The 22713-nt window shown below is 48.5% G+C and overlaps 1 protein-coding gene across 1 annotated transcript; it reads right to left on the bottom strand.

Annotated features, from left to right (window-relative positions):
* Positions 1–112: 112 nt before the first annotated feature.
* Positions 113–21982, bottom strand: SCAMP5 (secretory carrier membrane protein 5). Its single transcript, XM_081549504.1, has 7 exons — positions 21808–21982; positions 8513–8567; positions 7633–7761; positions 5014–5170; positions 3857–3958; positions 3316–3433; positions 113–3057 (listed from the first exon to the last, which is right to left on the bottom strand). Exons 2-7 carry the CDS (start codon positions 8517–8519, stop codon positions 2863–2865), a joined length of 708 nt encoding a protein of 235 aa, XP_081405630.1. The 5' UTR covers positions 8520–8567; positions 21808–21982; the 3' UTR covers positions 113–2862.
* Between the last annotated feature and the right edge of the window lie 731 nt (positions 21983–22713).

Genomic DNA, 22713 nt, shown 5'->3' with positions numbered 1-22713 from the left:
ACCTCTGGGAATGACAGGCGATAGGCCCACTGGATCCACCCTACTTCCATGCCCCACAGCCCATGGTGAGACTCCACACAGGCCCTCATGAAGACACATAACACAGCAGGACACAGAGGGCCAAATGTTCCCCTTTATTATGGTTCACTCAGTTACCACAGATAGACACACTGGCTCAGGCAGGTCAACTGCCAGTTGGAGAATGGTCTGTGTTTCCCAGAAACAAGGAGGGGCAGTGGGCACCAGCAGAATGCAAAAGCAGGTCACTGGCCAAAGACCTGAGGGTTCCCAGAACTGACCTCAGCCTTCCTGTACCCCACCCTCAAGCCAGACCATCCAGCAGAGATGAACCTGTGCCCAGCCCCCACTTCTCGTTCAGTTCCCTCCCCAGGAAAGTGCATAGATGCCTGGAGATGCAGCATCCCAGGGCCTGGACAAGCTGGGCCATACGCAGGTATAGCAGGTCTTCCAAAGGGCAGAGCCAGGGCATGGCCATACAGGTCTGAGCCAGGAAAGAGCAAAGGCGGATAGGACAGGAAGCTGACGGGAGGGAGCATCCAACAGGTCAAGGATGCTGTGCTGGCAGCTAGACCGCAGGCGTCCTGGAGTTACCAAAGAGAGGAAGAGAAAAGGAGCCAGAGGTCTGGGCAAGGAGAGAAGAAAGGGAAGAACCTAGACAGAGGGTCTCCTTTCAGGTACTAGGGGCTGTGACAACTGCTTTCCAAAGAGAAAGTGGTAGAGGAGAGAGTCAATCACACTCTGGCCCAAGCCTAAGGGTCCATTAGGAAGATAACTTCCCGGAGGCCCTGGTTCCCCTTATAGGAAAATGAAGTACCTGGAGCTCAAAGCTCAGATGGCACTTGGAAATCCAGGTGCTGGGTTCTAAGCTGGAGCCACCCAGAGTGGCCAGGGGGAGTTTGGTTTTTCAAGCCAAATCGCCCAGGTGGGAAGGTGGGGGCGATGAGTGAGAAATGGGCAGCTGCTCCATGGGTAAGAACCCACTCCTCTTCAGGCCTCCGAGAGAGCCAGGACCTCTACCAACAACATTCTCACAACGCCTGGGACACAACAGGCCCACAGGCTTCTATCACTGTCCTGGAAAGGAAAGGGGGTTCTAATGGGGGTGAGGAAGGGCCAAGAATCAAGTCCAGTAGACAGAAGGGAGCAAGTAATCTCGATATGATAAAAAAAGAGGAGCCAGAGAACCTCCCCTCCCACCCCACCTAACCTGAAATCACATTCCAGCTATTGTGCTTGCACATAGGGTTGGGCCTGTGCTTCTTCCTAGGCCTTGAGTTCAAGTGCCCAGAACTGCCCTATGCTCAACAGCAAGCTGGGGGGTGGTGGTGCAGGGGGGACACTTGATCCCCTCTCAGTTGGTCCTGCCTACCTTCTCCTCTGAGGAGAAGACTCATCCCTCTAGGACCAGTCCTCTGAGCCTATCCTTTCTATCAGAATCAAACAGAACAGCTATTGCTCCCAGGAATCCAGTGGTCATTCAGAGACACCCAGCACCTGCCCAGTGGGCTTGGGCCAACCAGACATCACTCGGAGACAAGTAATTATTTACAGATCCTTTGTTCCAGCTGCACCTTTGGGCTTCCCAGGTGGCGCTAGTGGTAAAGAACCTGCCTGCCAATGCAGGAGACCTGAGTCAGGAAGATCCCCTGGAGTAGGAAATAGCTACCCACTCCAGTATTCTTGCCTGGAGAATCCCATGGACAGAGGAGCCTAGTGGGCTACAGTCTATAAGGTCGCAAAGAGTCGGACATGACTGAAGTGACTTAGCAAGCACACAGCTGCACCTTTACACCTGAAAACTGCCCAGACACTACCCAGCTTTTCAGGGAAGGCAGTGCAATCTGCCCCTGTGGATGGCAGACATCACCTAGCACACAGTAGGGGGAGGGCAGAAGAATCAGTCCACAGCAGCTGTGCGTGTGGGGAGGGACACAGGCAGAGGGGCTCAAGGGGGCTCTGGGAAGTAAAGGAGGAGAAGGCAAGGCAGGGAAGAGAGGACCCTGCCTTGCATTTCCATCCCCTGCAGGTCAGGTCCCCAGGAGGGCTCCACATCTCTGGCTGTGTGCCCTCCCACATCAGGGCTCAGGCTCAGCTCCCCTGTCCTCTGTCTGCTTCCTGGATCTGAGAATGGGCTTCAGTCACAGGAGCAGATACAAGCGGGACCCTCAGCCTGGAAGAAGACGAAGAAATGCCACATGGGCAAGAGAGGAGCCCTGGGCAGGCAAAGAGACCACAGGAAGCAGGAAGAGAGAAATGGAGGAGGTTGTGGGAGGTGGGAGGGGAGGGCAGAGACCCAGATCCAAAGGAGCAAGGGAAGATCCCCTGCAGGTCTCCACGCTCCCCACCAACATCCCCACGAGTGCTAAATACTGTTGCTTCCCAGGAAGACCAAAACTGGAAACAGTTTCAGCTCATAACCTTGGGAGGGGGCCAGGCTCTCTGCTACGCCTCCGCCTGCCCCATGAGGGGTCCCAGGGCCGAGATCAGACGGAGCAGCCTGATGGAGGGTGGGGGGCTGGTTTAGTTCTAAACGTACATCTAGCACCACAACAACAGAGACCTCCACTGCACACTATTCACAAGGGGACACAGACACAACTACCACTGCACGGGACAGCTCCAAGTGCAGCCCACAGCTCTCAGGGTGCTGAGAGCAGAGTCCAAAGGGTGTGGGGGAGGGGTGGTACATATACATATATATATATATAACTCTGATTCTTTGTACAAAGTGGGGGAGGAGAAAAAGGGAAGGGGGAACCCTGCTTGGTCACCACAACAGACCCTGTGGTTTGAGCCCCCATCCCACCGGCCCCCAGCCAGCTCCCAGTCGGCTTGGCTGGTTCACATCTCATTGGAGTATGTGTAGTTGGGGGTGGCAGAATACTGAGTCTGCGGCTGATTCATGGCACCCTGTGCTGCCCCCATGGCTGCATTCTGGGCCGCCTGCTGCACGTGTGGGTTCTTCCATGCTCCCGTGGTCCACTCCTCCTGAGCTTTGCTGAAACTCCCCCCGCTGCCCCGGTAGAATTTATGGACCTGTAGAAGGAGGAGCACAAGGAAGGGTTAATCAAGGGGAAGAGGCAGCCCATCCAGAAAAGACATGGGAGCCAGAGGTAAGTCACCGTAAAAGCCAGTCCTCCCTCCGACCCGTGCCCTGTGAGCAAAGTCCATCAAGCCATTCCAGAGTGAGTCCCTTGGAAGACCACTGGGTCTTTCTGTAACTTGGGAGAAGGGTTGTTACAGATCACGGTCCCTCCCCAACACCACCCTGTAACTCTCGAGGTGACCACATACCATGCTGAGGGCAATGAAGGAAAAGACAGCCATGACCGTGAACATGACGGTGGGAATGAGCATCACCACTGCTGAGCCAATGTTCGTTCCGAAGAAGGAAATGGTGGCGATCCAGCCGCTGCAGAAACAGGCCAGCTGTGGGGCTGCCTGGCACAGGGACGGGTACCCAGGAGCCACCCCACTAGAGTAAGGGACCATCTCATTGTCACAGAGAGAGACCATAGCAATGGATGGACAGGGTCTGTGTCAGTGGTTTAGGAAGAACCTTTGGCTCGGGAAACAAGCTTCTCAGAACATAAGGCTTCCTTCTCTTGGATTATCTCATGATGCTTGATATCCCTCATCACCCCTAAAAACCACTGCCTCATTCTCCTCTGATGCTATGCTATATCTACTAAGTTATCCTGAATCCCTTCACACTTCCAATAACTCATGGTGTTCCCACAGGCCAGGCAGCTCAGCCCACAGAAGTAAGCAAAGGACATACCCCAGTTGCCACCTGACTAGCCCTGGGTCAGTCCCAGACACCCTGGTCTCTTACCAGACACCCCAGCCTGGGATGCCCACAGCCTGGATGATGCTGATGACCAGCTGGGCCATGAAGGTGAAGAAGAATGCCATGAAGCTGAAGGAGCTGTCAGTCCTGCAACAGAGGAGATGGCTCCTGTCACCTGGGTAGAGGGACATGGCTTCCCTGCCTTTAAGACTTCCAAGTCCTTCCAAGTGTAAGTGTGTACACAGTGGATCTTAGTTAAGAGGTCAAAATGGGACAGCATTTACCCATGGATCTTTGTAAGTTTCCATGTGTTAGACCTGTGTGTACCACATTGCATAGGGAGAGATCTCCTCATGAACGGACCACCCACTGGTACACGGATGGTTGGCACAGAAAAAGATGGGTCTGTTGTGGCAGGAATAAACAACCCCATGTCAAACGGTTGGACAACCCTACTGGCACCAAGACACCAAGCTCCAGTGGTATGTGAGTAGAGGGCCCCACAAGATAGAAAGTGCTGTTGGCACAATACTGGACACATGACTGGTACCAAGAATATAACCTAACTGGCACATCAACGGATGGATCCAATTGGCAAAGATATTAGAGGCCCGATTGGCACTGAGAGGGATACTCCATTGGCACAAAGATTGAAAATCCCATTTGACACAAGGCAGACACCCATTGGCACTAAGACAGCTAGCCCTACTGATACATGATGGGTAGTCCCTTTGGCACAGAGTTGGATGCCCTCATTTGCATGTAAACATTGTCAGTGGCACATGGATGGCTTGTCCCATTGGCATGTGGGTAGGTGGTCTACTTGGCACCAAATCAGCCAGCCCCATGGGTACAGGGGTGGGCAGCTAAAACAAGACAGGTAGCCCCACTGGCAAAATTTATCATGCAGCTAGTTGCCTGGGGAAGGGAAAACAAGAACAAGTCTGGTCTCTATGTTGCCCCACCCAAGGGTAGAGTGAAGAAGGAAGGACCTAAGAGGAAGGCTCTGACTCCCAGCCCTCTCACTCCAGCCTAGAGTTCCCAGGAAGCCTAAATCCTATCTGGCAGTCTGAGCTGAGGATACAGGGAAAGTGAGCTTGGGGGACAGCAAAAAAAAAAAGTGAGAAAAATATGTAGAGACGAGACAGGGGAGATGGGCAAAGATACAGGGTTAGGAGCTGGGTTCAGCACCCATCACTTACTTGAAGGCCTTGTAAATGGGCCGAAACCAGCAGACGTAGGAGCAGGGTGTGAAGAGGATGAGCCAGAGAAAGGCGAGGCCAAAGTTGGTGGCTCCCCCGCCTCCGATCAGCCACGCGAGACAGCCCACCAGGTTCACGGCCAGCGTGACGCTATTCACTGCAGACCCAGGAGTACGTAAACAGACACCAGACAGACAGTAGACACGCACACAGACACCAAGGCCCATGTGGAAACACACAAGTACCCATACAGACATATACCCCCATAACTCAACACAGACCCACAATCAAACAGAAGCAAACAGCACAAGCACAGAAAGATATAAACACTCACAAACACACATGCAAACCACATTTATACAGATGCATACCCACAAGTCACATCAGCCAATACACACACAGAGATACATAAGATGCACGTATAACATACACACACAGAGAGGGTATAGACTGTAAGAAAGATAACTGGGAGCTCAGACCAACCCCACCCCCACACCTGTTCCTGGGGATCTGAGAGCTCCAGAGAACGAAGAGTCTCCCCCGATCAGGAACTCAGAGTCTCAGCCTAGCAAGTCCTGTGGAAGAGCCCCAAAGCCTCAACCTGGGAGAAATGCTCTTCCTATAAGCATGGCCTCAGCCCCTGGCCTTCCCAGACCCACAGCAATCACCAAGCCCATGGCACAGGAAACCCATCTTCCACCTTCTTTTGCAAGTTAGGGCATGAAAAGGGGAAAGGAAAAGGAAATGTCTCTTTACATCGCTGTACCGTCTGCCTCACACTTATATAGGGCAGGCAGCAGTGGCTGGGATCTCAGTCTTTCTTTAATCCTATTACGCCACCTCCTCCAAGAAGCCTTCTTTCATTACTGCAGTCTTATTCACCTCCCATCCCTCTGACCTCCTAACAACTTGGGTGCTCTCATGTTTCCCAAAGGACAAATCCCAGCCCATCAACCAAACCAGAGGTTCCCCAAGGCTGAGACCCAGGCTCCTTCTCTTCCATGCCTATATACTCTATAACTGAACCTCTGAATCACTGTATCCCTGAGTTACAGCCAGCAGGGACCTCAAGTCTCCTCATCTGATGCTGGCACTAACACACACCCAGCTCATTGGACATAAGGGTACTTGCTCCCTTCCTCCAATGTTAGCCCAAGTCCCTTTAAGGCTCCACAAAGACTTGCTGAACAAGGATTCCCCTGGTAGTCCAGTGGTTAACACTCTACCTTCCAATGCAAGGGACGGAGGTTCAATTCCTGGCCAGGGAACTAAGATCCCACATGCCACAGGGCAGCTACTGAGCCTGTGCGCTCTAGAGCCCGTGCTCCACAACGAGAAGCCCTTACACCCCAACGGGGGAAAAAAAGCCCCCACGTGCCGCAGACCCCTCATGCCACAGCGAAGATCCATCACAGCCAAAAATAAAAGAAAAAGAAAAAAAAGAGACTTGCTGAATAAACAAAGGAAGGCATGCTTAATCTTGGCCTCAAACAGCCAGGCATCTATGGTCTTGGCTTTTGAATAAAACTCTTTAAGCATCTCAAGGGTTATATACATTTCCTTAGGAACAAAGCATCTGGCCAGCACCTACTAAGGACTTAGGAAGATATTTATAGCCCTTAAATCCAGCTCCTGGATGAGATCTTCTCAGGGGCAGAGTTCCCAGAGCCCAGGGCCACTGCTCCCCAAGTCTGGCCTGACAACGCTGTCACATGAGAGGTACACCCCTCTCAGGGCCCCTCACAATGAGGGTAAGCAATTCTTTCTGTGAGTTTCAGCTGTATTTCTCTCATCCCTATTTATGTCCACCAGATTTCCTGGAATCATGGTGTTCTCACTGATTTTATTTGCTCTTTACATAGAACACCCATCAACCTGTTTTTGTTTTGTTTTCAGTTTTCGGTTTTTTTTTACCCTGTTTTTCTATCAGTTTACATCTCTCTTCACAGTCCCATCTCTTCTCCAGCTCATTTGATCTAGTACCCTTGTAATTATTCTAACGTCACAGGCCATCAGAAACTGGGGCCTTTAAACTCTCAACCTCAAAATCTTAGAACATGAGAACCCAAGCTCTTAACGCAGATCTATATGGAAGCCCGGCGATCACTAAGCCAGTATCGTCTTTCCTACAAATGAGGAAGCTGCCACTTGGGAAGTGGAGTGACCAGCCCAGCCTGGTCACTATATCCCAACTGAATTCTTTTGGAACAATCTTCCAGAGAAAGCAAGAAAAGTGAGGCTTTGAGGGGAAGATTCCTCTCCAAATCCAGACTCCTGAGGTAATCACCAGAGGTTCCCTGGAAAACCACTCCAATGAGAAGATAAATGAGGAACCTCAGTACAGGCAGAGACCCCTCACACACACCCGGCTGCTCTGTGACTGGGGCATGAGGAGAGGCCTAGAATGGAGGGGAGGGAAACTGAGGCCTAGCTGGGGAGGCGACCCAGAAGAGGAGCCGGCAGGAGTCAGGCAGGGATAGGCTTACTGGCCCACACAGATGCTGTAGGTGAGGCTGAAGGACCCGGGCCTGGGGGCAACCCGTCCCAGTGCCCAGCACCCGCCAGCAGCCCCCTCTCCTACTCCCCAGTTCTGGCCCACCCCCACCCCACAGCACTCACGCATCCAGAGGTAGTAGAGGCGCTTGGTCATGCTGAGATGCTGAGGAGGGATATCGGCCTCGAAGTCTTGGTAGAAACATGGCTTAAGCGGGATGAATTTGGGCAGTGGTGGGAAGTTGTTCACCTTCTCTGCAGGCAAGGCACATTACACAGTTTTACACTGAATATTCCCTCCCCGATGATCTGATATGATCGTTCTTTCCCTGGCCTGGGCTGCCCTCTTGGCCCCTGTGGCCACAGGCCACTTTACCATCCCCACCAGCTTTCCTGCTACCTTGGGTCTCCAAAGTGGCCCTGAGGCAGCGTCACTGTCAGACGAATAAAAACAGTAAACACTGCCCATCAGGCGTGGACACTGGGTCGGAGGTAGTTTTGGGCAGAAGCAGCAGGATGGTGAGTCTGGAGATGTGGGTTCCAGCCTCCACTCCAAGATTCAGTCATCACCCCTCTCTCCAGACCTCCGTTTATCTAGTGGGATGGCGGTCAAACTAGATAGTCCCTACAGGTCTCTCCAGTTCTGAGCCTTTGGAAACCAGACAACCCAGAAACCAGAAGGAAAAGGTCTCAGAGTATTAGAGAGTAATGGTGACAGAAAGGATGGGGACTGAGCTACCCGCGCCACTCATCGGTCAGATGGACAGGAGGGCCAGGGCGTCAGGATGGGCTATCCCTGGTCCCCAGGTTCAGAGGTCTGACAGACAGCTAGACATTGAGGCTCTTTGATGGACAAGTCTCAGCGGGGGACCAGGGGAAACCTAGGGGCAAGGGGACCAAAAGAATCTAATCTTCGAAAACTTTGGGGTATAAACGGACCAGGAAAAGGGCCACCCACCCTACGTCAGTGTCATGTCCTACCCACGTGGATCCACCCTCCCCTTACCTGACATGATTTCACCCGCTGGCCCAGTGGCCTGTCCACGCCCCTTTGTCTCGAACTGGAAGGAAAGAAGGGTCAGCGAAGGTTGAAGATCATGGCTCACCCAGCCAAGTACTTCTTTCAGCCACAGCTGGGCTGGAAACTCCCTGGAGCAGGACCCATCTCACAGAACCACCATTCCACCAGCTCTACCCTTCCAGGGACTCCTGCCCTTGACCTCCAGGCATAAAATCTATTTTCAGAAAATCCCAGGAGAGGGTGGGAAAGGAACCTCGGAGGCCACCTCAAGCAGGTGCAAGTCAAGTGACAGAGAAAGCTTGAGGGAATTCTATTCTTGACCCTGAACGCAGCAGAGCCCTGGCCTCAGTCACAGGCTGGGCTCCCCTCCCCCTGCCTTTGTCTCCAGTCATTCATTCATTTCTTGAACATTTATAATCTGCCAGGCACTGGGGAGAGAGCACGAAGAAGCGGTCCCTGCCCTTGGCATGAAATAGTCAATAACCTCGGCCGTGAACAGTATAAAAGAGAAGGATGGCTATGAAAACACACACAGCATATATTACGTGATCTGGTCTGGGAAGTCAGGAAAGCCCGAAAGGGAGACCTGAAGAATACAGAGAAGTTGCTGGAGGCAGGGCAGCCTCTTGGGCAGGGGGGAAAGCTTGCACAGATCCTGATGCGGGAAAGAGCTTCATGCTTCTGAATAAGGGAAAGAAAGCCACTGTGGCCAAAGCAGAGAGTGCGTGGAGAGGGAGCAGGAACGGAGGTGGGCAGGGTGGGATTCTTGAGGCACTTAGGAGCCCAATTAGAAGGGGCTCCAAGGTGGCTCTGGGGTGTGGCAGGAGGGAGGCCCTCATGAAGACTCTCTGCCAGCTTAAACCACTGAGCAAATGGTGCGCTGTTTACTGCTGCTGCTAAGTCACATCAGTTGTGTCCAACCCTGTGCGACCCATAGACAGAAGCCCACCAGGCTCCTGTCCCTGGGATTCTCCAGGCAAGAACACTGGAGTGGGTTCCCATTTCCTTCTCCAGTGCATGAAAGTAAAAAGTGAAAGTGAAGTCGCTGAGTCGTGTCCAACTCTTCGTGACCCCATGGACTGCAGCCTACCAGGCTCCTCCGTCCAAGGGATCTTCCAGGCAAGAGTACTGGAGTGGGGTGCCATTGCCTTCTCCGGTTTACTGAGAGCCCTGTCATGAGAAGAGGCGCAGGGCTCCAGGGAAGAAGAGAAGCTTCATCGTGAACATACAGAGTCTGAGATGCTGTGAGAACCTCCAGACAGGACAAAGCCTTGTAGGCTTTGGGAATATCTGGGTCACGAGCTTAGCAGGAGGCCTGCACTGAGACAGACATCAGGTAATGGTTGGCGAGTGAAGGTTAAGGAAGCAAATGAGAGCATTTTACCAGAACAGTAACTTTTATAGATAAATTCAGATATACTGAAAAACAGAAAATGGTCTATGGCCAAGCACTAAGGCAATGCAACATCAAAATTTGGGCAGAGGGACTTCCTTGGTGGTCCCAGTGGCTAAGACTCTGCACTCCCAATGCAGGGTACCTGGGTTTGATCCCTGGTCAAGAAACTAGATCTCACATGCTGCAACTAAGAGTTCTCTCTAAAAGATGCCACAGGCTGCAAGGAAGACTGAAGATCCTGCGTGCTGCAACTAAGACTCAGCGCAGCCAAATAAATAGATAAATAAAAATAGTAAAAAGAAAAAAAAAGTGGGCAGAGATTTCTATAAAGTTTAAATCAGGCAAAATGAATCTATGGTGTTAGAAGTCAGGAGAGTAAAGGGAACACAGCATCAAGAGTGCTGGTCATGGTTGGTTCCTGGACCTGGGTGTTGCTGACAAAGAGGTGCTGATTTTGTGAAAATTCCTCAAGCATATGTTTACAATTTGTACACTTTTCTATCTGTTATACTTAAATTAAGAGCTTGCTTTAAAAGAAAGACAAACCTTCCTAGAATTCCAGTCAAATTCCTCTGGCTCTATTGAAGTTTGCTGCTGTTGCTGCTAAGTCGCTTCAGTCGTGGCCGACTCTGTGCGACCCCATAGACGGCAGCCCACCAGGCTCCACTGTCCCTGGGATTCTCCAGGCAAGAACACTGGAGTGGGTTCCCATTTCCTTCTCCAATGCATGAAAGTAAAAAGTGAAAGTGAAGTCGCTGAGTTGTGTCTGACTCGTAGCGACCCCATGGACTGCAGCCTACCAGGCTCCTCCATCCATGGGATTTTCCAGGCAAGAGTACTGCAGTAGAGTGCCATTGCCTTCTCTGTATTGAAGTTTAGGCCATCATAATCTTTTGTGGTCCCTTTGTGATATGAAATCAAATACAGATGTAAAAACCTAACAACATCTACCACAAATGGAAAAGATAGGCATGACAAAGACAAGCATGAAATGGTTCTTTTACATAGCTGCATAAATGGTAACATTGTAATACCAAAAGATTGGAAACAATTGACATGTCTATCAACAGCTGCTGCTGCTGCTAAGTCGCTTCAGTCGTGTCCGACTCTGTGCGACCCCACAGACGGCAGCCCACCAGGCTCCACCGTCCCCGGGATTCTCCAGGCAAGAACACTGGAGTGGGTTGCCATTTCCTTCTCCAATGCATGAAAGGGAAAAGTGAAAGTTTTCCCGCAGACTGGTTCTATTTCTCCTTGGAGGAGGAAATCGCAGCCCATTCCAGTATTCTTGCCAGGAAAATTCCACGGACAGCAGAGCTTAGCATGCCGCAGTCCATGGGGTCGCAAAGAGTTGGACATGACTGAGTGACTGAGCATGCAGGCACAGTTATTTCTAAAAATACTGATATGGAAAGAGCTCCACAATTACAAGCAGTTGAAAAAATGCAATGCATAGAATAGTTTATGCTACCTTTCATGTTAAACAAAATAAAGCAGGGGAGAGGAGAATAAAAGTATTTTTTGCTTTTGTCCCCGGAATCCTACTGCAGTTATTTACCCACAAATAAGAAACAACAAATACATGTTTTCAGGATGATGCTATTTTACAGTAGCAAAATGTTGGAAGCAACTGTTCGAATAAACTTTGTATATCATTCAATAGAGTAACATGTAGCTGTAAAAAAGAATGAAGATGGTATCTCTGAACTTCTACGGAATGATTTCCAGTATATACTGTTAAGTAGAAAAAGCAGGGAATTCCCTGGCAGCCCAAGGGTTAGGACTTGGCGCTTCTGCTGCAGGGGGCGTGGGTTTAACCCCTGGTCAGGAAACGAAGATGCCAGGAAACAGATGCCACGAGCCACAAGAAGTGGCCCCCCAAAATAAAAAGCAGAGTACAAATTATTATAATTAGAATGCTACTTTTTATATAAAAGAAGGAGAAACAAGAACATGCATTTATAAGTTTGTTTCTGCAAGAGAAATACAGGAAGAATAAATAAGAAACTAATGAAATGTTGGAAGGGGTAGGATGAGTAGTGAGACGTTTCTGCATAAAGATTTTTACATATTTTTCTACATACAATGTCTTACGTATTCAAAAACTTACACCCGAAAGAAATCAAAGTCTAAAACTGAAACACAGGGACTTTTCTGATGGCCCAGTAGTTAAGACTCTGAGCTTCCACTGCTGGGGTCCCAGGTTCAGCAGGAACCCAAGACAGGGAACTAAGATTGAAATAAACAAAAACAAATTAAGCTATCTGTACAGCAAATTGATAACACAATCAAACAGGAAAAAGAACTGGCCAAGTGACTTGATCTCAGTACACTGTATTCTCTTAAAGGGATCTGTCTCAACAGTAAAAACAACTAGAAAGAAATCTAAAATCTTAGCAGGTTTACTGTTGGTATTAGTGTGGTGACAGAAACTGTTCGTATGTACTGTAGCAGAGAACATATGAGAGAATGTGTTTGTGTTGTTGGAACCTGGGTTCTCAATGTTAGATACGGAGACAGAATATGGAATATGGGAAGGTAAGAAAGAGTCCCGTGATGTTGGATTTGAATTGGAGGCATCGATGGGAACTCATGTCTTTAAAAATATGTGGTTGGTCCCAAGCCAGGACAAAGAAATACAACATTAGCCCAGAACATCTTGTGGTGCCAGAAATAAGCAGGAATTCAACTAATTAGAACATGTCAGAAGAACACCAGTTTGAAGAGGTTACCAATCAGCCAAATTTGGGAGAATTCAGAGCATCAAAAATAATGACAGTAATATAACATATTGAGTTTAAAAAATAATCCAAAGTGACACTCTTATTTTTCAAATGAGGGAGGAAGTAAGAAAGAAAGCTTTTCTTTGCAGAAGAATGCTAGCTATAAATGTAGGAGTAACAGAATTAGAAAATCTTCTAATTTTGCAATCATGAATGTCATAGCTGATTCACACAAGGATCCGCAATGGCTGCTAAGTCTTCCACTAGGTGAAAGATTGTTGGGGAGGAAGACAGTCACAGAGTCTCAAAGATGACTTACTAATTACAAAGGAGAACAGGCACTTTCACTGTGAAGAAAGTTGGCAGACACCATCTTAACCAGGTGATCAAACTCAAACTCACCAATAATGGGACAAACAGACATTATGGCTTCCCAGTGTGATATACCAGGAGGGGCACAGCATCACCTATGTAGTATTCCTGCCCCTAAATATTTAGCTTGAATCTAGTCAAAAGAAACAATCAATCAAATCCAAGTTTTGGAGCATTCTATAAACTAACCTGGCCAGGACATTAAAAAATGCCAATGTCCAGGACATCCCTGGTGGGCCTGTGGTTAAGAATCCATATGCCAATGCATGGGACGTGGGTTCAACCCCTGGTCTGGGAAGATCCCACACATGCTGTGGGGTAACTAAGCCCATGCACCACAGCTACTGAAACCTGTGTGCCTAGAGCCTGTGCACTGCACAGGAGAAGACGCCACAGTGAGAACCACTACAGCAAAGAGCAGCCTCCACTGCGCTCAGCTAGAGAAGGTCTGCACGCAGCAAAGAAGACCCAGCACAACCATAAATACGCAAATAAAATTTTTTTTAATGCCAACATCATAAAAGACAACAACAAAAAAAAAGATAAGGGATTCTCTAACCTAATGGAGTCTAAAGCTATATGGCAACAAAAACTGAGTGTAAAACTTGATTGGATTCTGATTCAAGGGGGAAACAATGGGATATTAGGAAACTTGAACAGAGACTCTAGATAATATTATTTGGGTCTATGTTACATTTCTTGGGTGTGATAGTGTTCTTGAGGTTATGCAGGAAAATGTCCTTTTTCTTAGGACATATGTGCTCAAGTGCTTAGGGGTAAAGTGTTGTGATATCTGAATCTTCAAATAGTTCAAAAAATAAGGAATAATGAATAGATATAGACAGAATCAAAGCAATGTAGCAAAGGTTAACAATTGGTGAATCTCAGGGAAGTTACATGAGTGTCCCTTGTTTTATTCTTTCAACTTTAAAGTTTTCAAGACAAAAAGCTGGAGGGAAAATATGAATAATATCAGTTAGGGATGATAACACACTGAAAGAAAAGAATGTGAAAGTTCACTATAACACACAAAAGAAAGGGAGGTGGGAAGGAAAAGTTCTAAGACAGAAGGAATGATATAATTTTTTAAATCATCATTTTGTGACCCCTATGTAGAACTGACACAGGCAAGGATTATCAATAGCTGCTTAAACCACTGGCTGAAAGATGGCTGAGGAAGAGGGGAGACACACAGTCTGAGTGTCACCCCCCCCACACACCACATTACTTATTAATCACAAGAGAGAAAAGTTACTTCTATAATGAAAGGATCTGGCAGGCCAAGTGACCAAACTTCTCAAACTTGCCTGATAATGGGACAAAAGGACATTATGTGCTTCCTGACGTGATACACATAGAAGAACACAACATCACCTATGTAGTAGTATTGCCAAAATGTTTAATCTGAAAATAATTATTATAAAAAAGAATCTGACAAGTCCAGATTGTGGGAAAGTCTCCCAGATAAATGTTAATGTCACGAAAGATAGAAATTGGTAGAGGGACTCATCTAGATTAGAGGAGACTTGCAGGAGATTGCAACCAAGTGCAATGAGTGGTCCTGGATTTTTAAATCATAGCTATAAAGGACATTTTTAGGATGAGTAGAGAAATTTGAATATAGACTGAATAGAAGATATCACTGTTAAGTGTTAAATTTCTTAGGTGTTGTGGTTACATAGGGTAATACTTTTGTTCTTAGCAGACACATGCTGAAGTATTTAGAAATATTGTGTCTTGTCTGCCACTTACTTTCAAATTGTTCTGCAAAAAAAGCATCAGGAAATTTCCTGGCAGTCCAGTGGTTAGAACTTACGGCGATCATTTCACAATATATACAAATATCACTATGCTGTACACCTGAAAGTAATATATGTCAAATACACTTCATAAAAATAGATAAATATTTTAAGTCAGGGAAAAAATATATAGATGCATTTGACTATATATACACAAAGAATCAAGAATCTCTAGTAGGACATCAATAAAATAACTGTGGTTCCTGGGGGACAGAGGAACTGCATAGACGTGGAGTAGACAGGAGGAATAATTTTTACTATGTATCTGGTTTGTTTTTTCTTCTATTTTTGGTCACACCATGAGGCACGCAGGATCTTCCAGATCAAGGATCAAGCCTGTGTCCCCTGCAGTGGAAGCACGGTGTCTTAACCACTGGACGGCCAGGGAAATCCCATTTACTGTATAGCTTTATACCATCAAATCCAAGACACCATCAACTTTTAGATCATTATATTATTTACCAAAAGAAAGAAAAAAACCCCACCAATTTATAATGATAAGATGCCAAAATTTTAAAGTCACAGACATTAAAATGTTTTCAGAAATATCAAAATGTTTATTTTAGAATTGATGAAATTCAGGACATCTTTTTGAATTATGAATTGTGTAAATGTATTACCTGTTTAAAAAAAATAAATGAAAAAGAAAAGTCAGGCAGAAGAGCTGGCAAAGAATGAGCAGGAGCAATTGATGAGGCAGGAGGAAAATCAGGAGAGTGTGAAGTCTCCAAAGCCAGAAGGAGACAGTGGACAAATGTGACAGATGCCACTGAGAGGTCCAGCATCAAAAGGGCTGGACTGAAAAATGTTCAGTACATTCAGCAACAGCAAGTCACCTGTGACCCCAGCAAGAACTACTCTGGGGGTGGTAGAAGCTGGGCTGAGGGGTTGGAGGGTGGTAGCAGCCAAACTATAATTAATAGTTGAACATGTAAGCTGAGAGCAGGTATAGCCAACACTTTGAAGAAGCCTGCCTTATAAGAGAATAGAAATAGGGTACTACTTGGGTGAGACAAGTGGTTCAAGGAGGGACTATGGCTCAAGGTTGTTTGTTTAGGATGTTCATAAGGTTGAGATGTGAAAGTTCCAGGGAAGAGTTGCAATTACAGTAGAGACAAAGGTTGATTAATGGAGCAAGCCCTTGAAACGAGAAGAAGCATGGGGTCCAGTGCAAGGAGGTGGAAAGAAATACATGATGCAAGCAATGGGGGAGGTCTGAGACCTTGGAAAGGACAGTGAGAGTCCCACATATCTGCTTCAATTTTCTCTGTAATATGGGAGGGAAGTCTGAGTTGAAAGAGAAGAGGTAAGAGAAGAGGATGTAGCTAAGTCAGTGGGCAATTATAACACATTCTGAGAAGTGCTCCAGGAGAGCAAATATACAAAGCTGTGGGAACCCAGAGGAGCACCTCCCTGGTCCATTCTGGAGGAGCCAGGGAGGGCTTCACAGAGGAGGTGATATCAGAGCTGAATCCTGAAGGATAAATAAGAGTTGGCCAGGAAAAAAAAGAACCAGAAAAACACATGCAAAGGGAAGGTCAGAACTATGGCATGGCAAATTTAAGAAACAGAAAGAAGCAGAGCACAGATAAAGCCTAAAGTGGAAGGAGTGGGAAAAAAAGGCAAAAATAGGGCCAAGAGATGGGAGGGGCCAGTCATCCTGGCCTTAAAGGCCATGAGCAGAATTTGAGCTTTATCCTCTGAGTCTTGGGAGCCACTGAAGGATTCTATTCTTCTTTTAAAAAAATATAACCTCAAAGTTTTTTTTTAATAAAGTGAAATTATGTTGCTTTTTAGCAACATACATAAAAATATCTGCAAGCTAAAAAAAATCAAAGTCCATAAAGGAGAAAATACAAGTTCTTCCAAAATCCACCTTCTCAGAGGTCACCCCTTTAAGTCTGACCTTTAGGTGTCTGGTTTTTATGTATACATAAGCATATATGTATATGGAGAAGGAAATGGCAACCCACTCCAGTATTCTTGCCTGGAGAATCCCAGGGACGGGGGAGCCTGGTGGGCTACAGTTCATGAGGTCACAAAGTGTCAGACACAACTGAACACACACACACACACAAGCATATATGACAAAAATGAGATCATTTTATACATGCTAGTTTATAACCTGGTTTTCTCCACTCAACAATATCTCATGAAAATGTTTCACGTCAATGAATACAGGTTATTTCAACCTTTTAAATGACTGGTCAACCAGGTCAACAATGTCCATGGCCACGGAGCAGTCAGTTGTGACATGGGCTGATTCTGGCAATCAGAAGGTCACAGCTTCAGGGAGTGGTGGGGCAGAGGGCAGTTGCCAAGAAATGAGGGAATATGAGGAGAGGAAGAGGGATAAGTCTAGCAGACTAATTTTTTAAAAAACTCAGCTGAGACTTTAATATAACACAGAGAATATTAGTGTCAAGAATGAAATACCATACATTAAAGGATTAATAGGCATCTCTTAATAGTGAGATTATATTATTGTCTTTCTTTTATCTTTATTTTCTAAAATGTCTACAACAGTCTTATATCACTTTTCTATATCACTATTCACAAAGTCATAGGTTTAAAACAGCAGCAGCTAGAGGAAGACATACAGTTAGATAGGTTTTTCCAGATAGGAGACTTGAGCACATTAATAAGCAGGGCAGATGGTATTGTTAAGGAAAAACAGCGGAGATACTAAAGATACAGTAGAGGGGGAAACAGCCGACAGACACTGGTATCTCAGGAGACAGGAAGGGCCAGCATCCATAGCACAGAGTGGGTGCATTAGACTAGGAGCCCTAGGATTCAAGAAGTAGAGAAACACAGGTATGGTTCCAGCTTCCACATACACCACTCAACTAACCCTCTACATGAGTAAAGGGGCTTTGGGATAATGGTCCAAGTTTGGACTACTCTTCCCAGGAATAGAATGGTCAGCTGATGGGAAGAGGGAAGTGATGACAGTCCCTAGAAGTGATGAAGGGACCGCTGAGACTGGAGACCCTCCATGGAAGCAGAATGAGACTATCCTGGTATGTGATGGCCACCAGAAGCTTTCCACATTCTTAGTGTAGAATCCAGAACTGGCGGTATTGGGGGGGAAGTGGTCTGCTCTGGGGTGGGACACACAGGCCAATGGCATGGTCACTGAGGGCAAGAGCCAGTTAAAATCCAGGACCATGGAGTCCAGGAAGGACATGGTAGGTGTCATGCTCATGAGATAAGAGAAAATGGAAGTGTCAGAGAACTTGAGGTCTCCTTGAGGTCCCAAGGTAGGTAAAGCAGAAATTGGACTGTGGTCAGAGAACAATACTGGGGTTTAAGGTTTCGGAGGTGGCCACATGCCAACGATGACCAGACTTAGGTGTAGCAGGCAGAAGGGGTGGCTGAAGGAGGCATCACCTCGCATGAGACAACGGGATGTGGAATGGGAGACAGCGGTCCAACACTAATGTCCTCCAGAAAAACAGAAGAGAGGCAGAGGGAGAGCGGGCAACAACTAGATTGTAGGAGCCTCAAGGGAGGAGGCTGTAACCCTGGCTCCAACCTGACCCCCATCTGGTCCCAAGCTTTCTCCCAAAGGTGTTACAGAGAAGTCAGTGTAGCAAAGTACTGGTGGTGGGAAAGCCAGCGCTCAGGGCGAGAGCACAGGGCAAGGCTGCCTTGTTTGTACATTGTTAGCCCAGAAAGCAGAGAAGGCAATGGCACCCCACTCCAGTACTCTTGCCTGGAAAATCCCATGGGCAGAGGAGCCTGGTAGGCTACAGTCCATGGGGTCGCACAGAGTCGGACACGACTGAAGCGACTTAGCAGCAGCAGCAGCAGCCCAGAAAGAATTTAGGCTTGGGAGGGCTACTGAAGGCTGAGGTCACAAGAATGGAAGGTTCCGGGATCCTCTGCTCTTCTGTCAGGGATTAGCCTTTATACTTGTGCAGGGGGAGAGCGGAGCAGCAATGACTGGCCTCTGCAAACCAAAGCTCCTAAACTGCAAAATGAGAGAAGTAGCAATTCATTCCTCAACTGAGAGTCTTTCATAATGTTGGGAGGCATTGGGAGTGCTACATATTCCCCTAAAGATGCGGGCCTAAGGGAGCACTTCCTTAGTTATCAGTAAGATAGCAAATACTAACTGAATTTTGTTCAAAAGGCAGACTATAATTTGTTCCATTTCTAACTGTGAAGTTGGGGGGACAGAAGGTCCCACAGTAAAAAGAGTGAGGTCCATGGCAAAAGGAAGGGAGTCAAGCCTGGCCTCAGATCAGGACAGTGACCTGTGGTTTGTTCCAGGGCTCCCTACTCACCAGGATGAGCCCCATGCTTGGCATAGAAATGGTCATTTTCTTCCTGCCCACCCAGAGCTTATCTGCTAAGATGGAAGTTTCCCCCTCCTGCTCTACCTCTGGTCTCCTTACCCCATACCCAATCCCATATCCCCAGCCCTGATGTCCCAGAACTATGATTCTTTCTCAGAAAACACTACTCTCCTGGCATTGCTCACACTGTCCTGTGATGACTCTCCAGTCGTTGAGTCGCTAAGTTGTGTCTGACTCTTTGCGACCACATGGACTACACTATCTCCTGGAGTTCGCTCAAACTCATGCCTACTGGGTCGGTGATGCCATCCAACCATCTCATCCTCTGTTGCCCCCTTCTCCTCCTGCCCTTAATCTTTCCCAGCATCAGGGTTTGAATCTTTCTCATAGAACACTACTCTTCCGGCATGGCTATCACTATCCTGTGATGACTCTCCAGTAGCCCCTACTGATCTTGTGCCTGGCAGTCAAGGCCTTGAGTCAATCAGCTACAAAGCTCCCACCCACCACCTTCTGCTTCTCATCCACACACTGACCCGCTTCCCAGCTTCATGCCGATCATATCGAGGCATCCCATCTGCTTCCAGTGACCCTAAACCAGAGCCCTGCCAATTCCTCTCAGTCCTACCATTTTTCTCATATCCCATCTCTTCTGGAAGCCCTTCTAGACATTCCTGCTGTGCCTCCCACTGTTTATATTCTGAACCAGTTATTGAGCAACAAATGCTCACTCATTCTCATCTAATCTCTTCCTGGTTCCATCATGGATGGGGCTTCCAGGAGGGACTCAGCACAGAACAGAGTACAGAGAACAAGTCAATCACGTTCTTGCTTAAAATGTGGACACAGAGCAGAGGAGCTTGGAACCTTCCATTCTTGTGACTTCAGCTTCCTGTAGCCCTCCCAAGCCCAGGGGTGGGAATGGAGCAATGGATGCCCTCCCCACAATCAGGCTAAGCCCACAGTTTCATGAACCCTGCTGTACCTCACTTCCTCCAGGAAACCTTCAGAAACTCCAGGCTGTCAGCAAGATCAGAAGTGCAGCCTGCAGAGGAACAGCTGGGGGGATGGGGGCAGGGACAGGAAGAGGAAGGCAGAGGGAGAGGGGAGAAAAGGAAGAGGGAGAAAAACTGAGAGGGAAGCGCTAAACTAGAACAAGCAGCTTCCTCAAGGGAGGTCAGTACTTAGTCCTATTATTTCATCCCAAGAGAAACATGCTGGCAAAGAGATCCCCAGAGAGGGGAATCAATTTGTTCAAAGGTGACCAGCCAGCCAGAGAAAAAGTTAAAAAAGGAACAAAGCCCAAGTCCCCTATCCAGAGCTCCTCTCCCAGGATCCTGCTAACTCTCACGGGTTTGCTAGACCTAAGAAGACCCTCTTTCTGTGGCCCACTGATCACTCAGTCCTGTCTCAGCAACTCAGGCTCACCACATCCAGATCAAATCTCAACTAGCAAGATCTGTGAAGCCCCAAACAAAATCTCTCTGCATGAACCATTCCCCTCTTTCAGAGGCCTGCCCCTTGGAGACAGAACAGGTGGGGCATAGGCTGCAAAATTTTCCAGACTTCCTCACCCCATGGGCTCAGTCACATGGCTGGGCTCACAGGCCAGGCTCCGCAACAGCTATGCTTGGTTCCCCCTCTAGGCCTTCCGTTCAGTCCAGTCGCTCAGTCGTGTCCGACTCTTTGGGACCCCATGAATCACAGCACGCCAGGCCTCCCTGTCCATCACCAACTCCAGGAGTTTACCCAAACTCATGGCCTTAGTCCAGACCATTTCCTGAAGTGCCCTCTGTTTCCTCTCTTCTCATCCAAATCTCACCTCCTCCAAGAGGAGGCTCTTGTTCACTGGCTCTTGTCCCCCTTTCTCCTTGTGCTCCTGGTGTCCACAGGAAAGTCTGCCTGGCCCTCCCTAAACTCCTCATCCTGGATCTGGGGCATTACCAGTTTGAACCGCCTGAGATGGCAAATTCTCTGTCCAAGACTCTACTTGGTTCCCCCAACCTCTAGATTGGGGGCTCCTGGAGGCAGGGACCCAGATGGGTTCCCAAGTATCTCCCCCCACCCTCGTGACCGACTCCTGTCAGCGTTACAATGAGCTTCATCTGGGCCCTTAACATACCACCTGGAAGCCCCCTGGACCCCAGGCTCAAACCAATGCACCCATCCCCGAAAACCCGGAGGCAGCTCAGACCAGTGGTCCAAAGGCCCGCCGCCTCGGTTAAGTGGGGGCTGGGGAACACAACTGCTCTTCCTGCAGGCGCCTCTTGTCGGGAAGGACCCTCAAAGAGGCGACAGTCACCCCGCCTTCAGGCGCCCCCCTCCCGGGCCGCGTGCGCCAGGAGGAGGGCCCCAGGAGGAGGACTGTTTGCTGGGAACGCCAGGTGGGCCCAAGGCCCAGGTTCCAGAATCCAGGGGTCTGACGTCATCCAAGACTCGGGTTCCCTCTGCGGGAGCCGGGAATGGGGATGGTGAGGGCTGGGGGAGGCCTGGGGCACCCGAAGCGTTCTTCCCCCGCCCTAACAGGGAAGGTCACCTCGACTCTCCACCTCTCCAGCTCGACCTGCCTCCTGCATCCAAAGGTGAAGCGTAGCAGGTACAAAGCTGGAGATGGGGTGACCCTCTTTCCACCTGCGCCCAACCTCCCTGCAAAGCCCTTCTCTGGGCCCTTGGGCGCAGAACTCACCCGCCGCTGTCGTTCGGCTGCGGAAAAGCCACCGCGCTGCGCTCCACCCAGCGATGCGGCTCGGAGCCGGCCGCGAGCCGCTCCGGGACTGGAGGCGGGGTGCGCGCGCGCTCGCGCACGCGCGCGCCTCGGGCCAGTTCCTCGCGCTCCCGCGCCACCTCTGCCTTCAGCAGCTACTCTCGCGAGATTCCCGAGCTTCCACTGGGCCGCGGCTCCTGCCCTCGCGAGAAGGAAAGCCGGGCCGCCTCTGCACCTTGCAGGAGCTGTCCGAGGTGCTAAGTTCCAGACTCTGGGCCGGATCTGGTGGTGGGCAGGCACTACGCGGACAGGAGCAAGTCGAGAATGTCGAGGAAGAGACCCAGAAATGGGAGTCTGGTACCAACAATCAGAGCCTCAGCTTCCAAATCTGTAAACTGGGAGAACAACCTCCCATGCCAGTTCCAGGAGCCTCTGGGTGTAACAGAAAGGAAGAGTGAGAGGGAGCTTCATAAGCAGGAGACTGACGAAAGTCCTTCGGATCCACAGGGCCAAAGTGACAGAGAGGGGATAGAGGATGGGAAATTAGAGGTGAAACATAAAGAGCCAGAAATGAGACATAGACAAGGAAACAGAAATCCAAAAAAACAGACATAGAAAGACAAGAGAGGAGAGCCATGAACGTAGAGGCATCGAAACACGAAGAACAGAGTCATGGAGAGATTAAGATTTGGAGAGGAAAAAAAGACAAGGAAAGATAAAGGAGAGAGCATGATGAAGTGAGAAAGAAATAAGAAACAGGGACAGACAAGCTACACAGAAGAATAGAAAGGGAGAGGCTTAGAAAGAAAAACAGAAAAAGAAAGAAAGCAAACAAGAGAAAGGGAGAGAGAGAAAATAAGAAAGAGACTATGGGTTTCCCTGGTGGTC

This window comes from Giraffa tippelskirchi, chromosome 12 (assembly GCF_054371585.1).
Source record: "Giraffa tippelskirchi isolate mGirTip1 chromosome 12, T2T-mGirTip1v1.2.pri, whole genome shotgun sequence".
Lineage (NCBI taxonomy): Eukaryota > Metazoa > Chordata > Mammalia > Artiodactyla > Giraffidae > Giraffa > Giraffa tippelskirchi.
The sequence above is the reverse complement of the archived record's forward strand: the minus strand, read 5'-3'. Positions and strand labels throughout refer to the sequence as shown.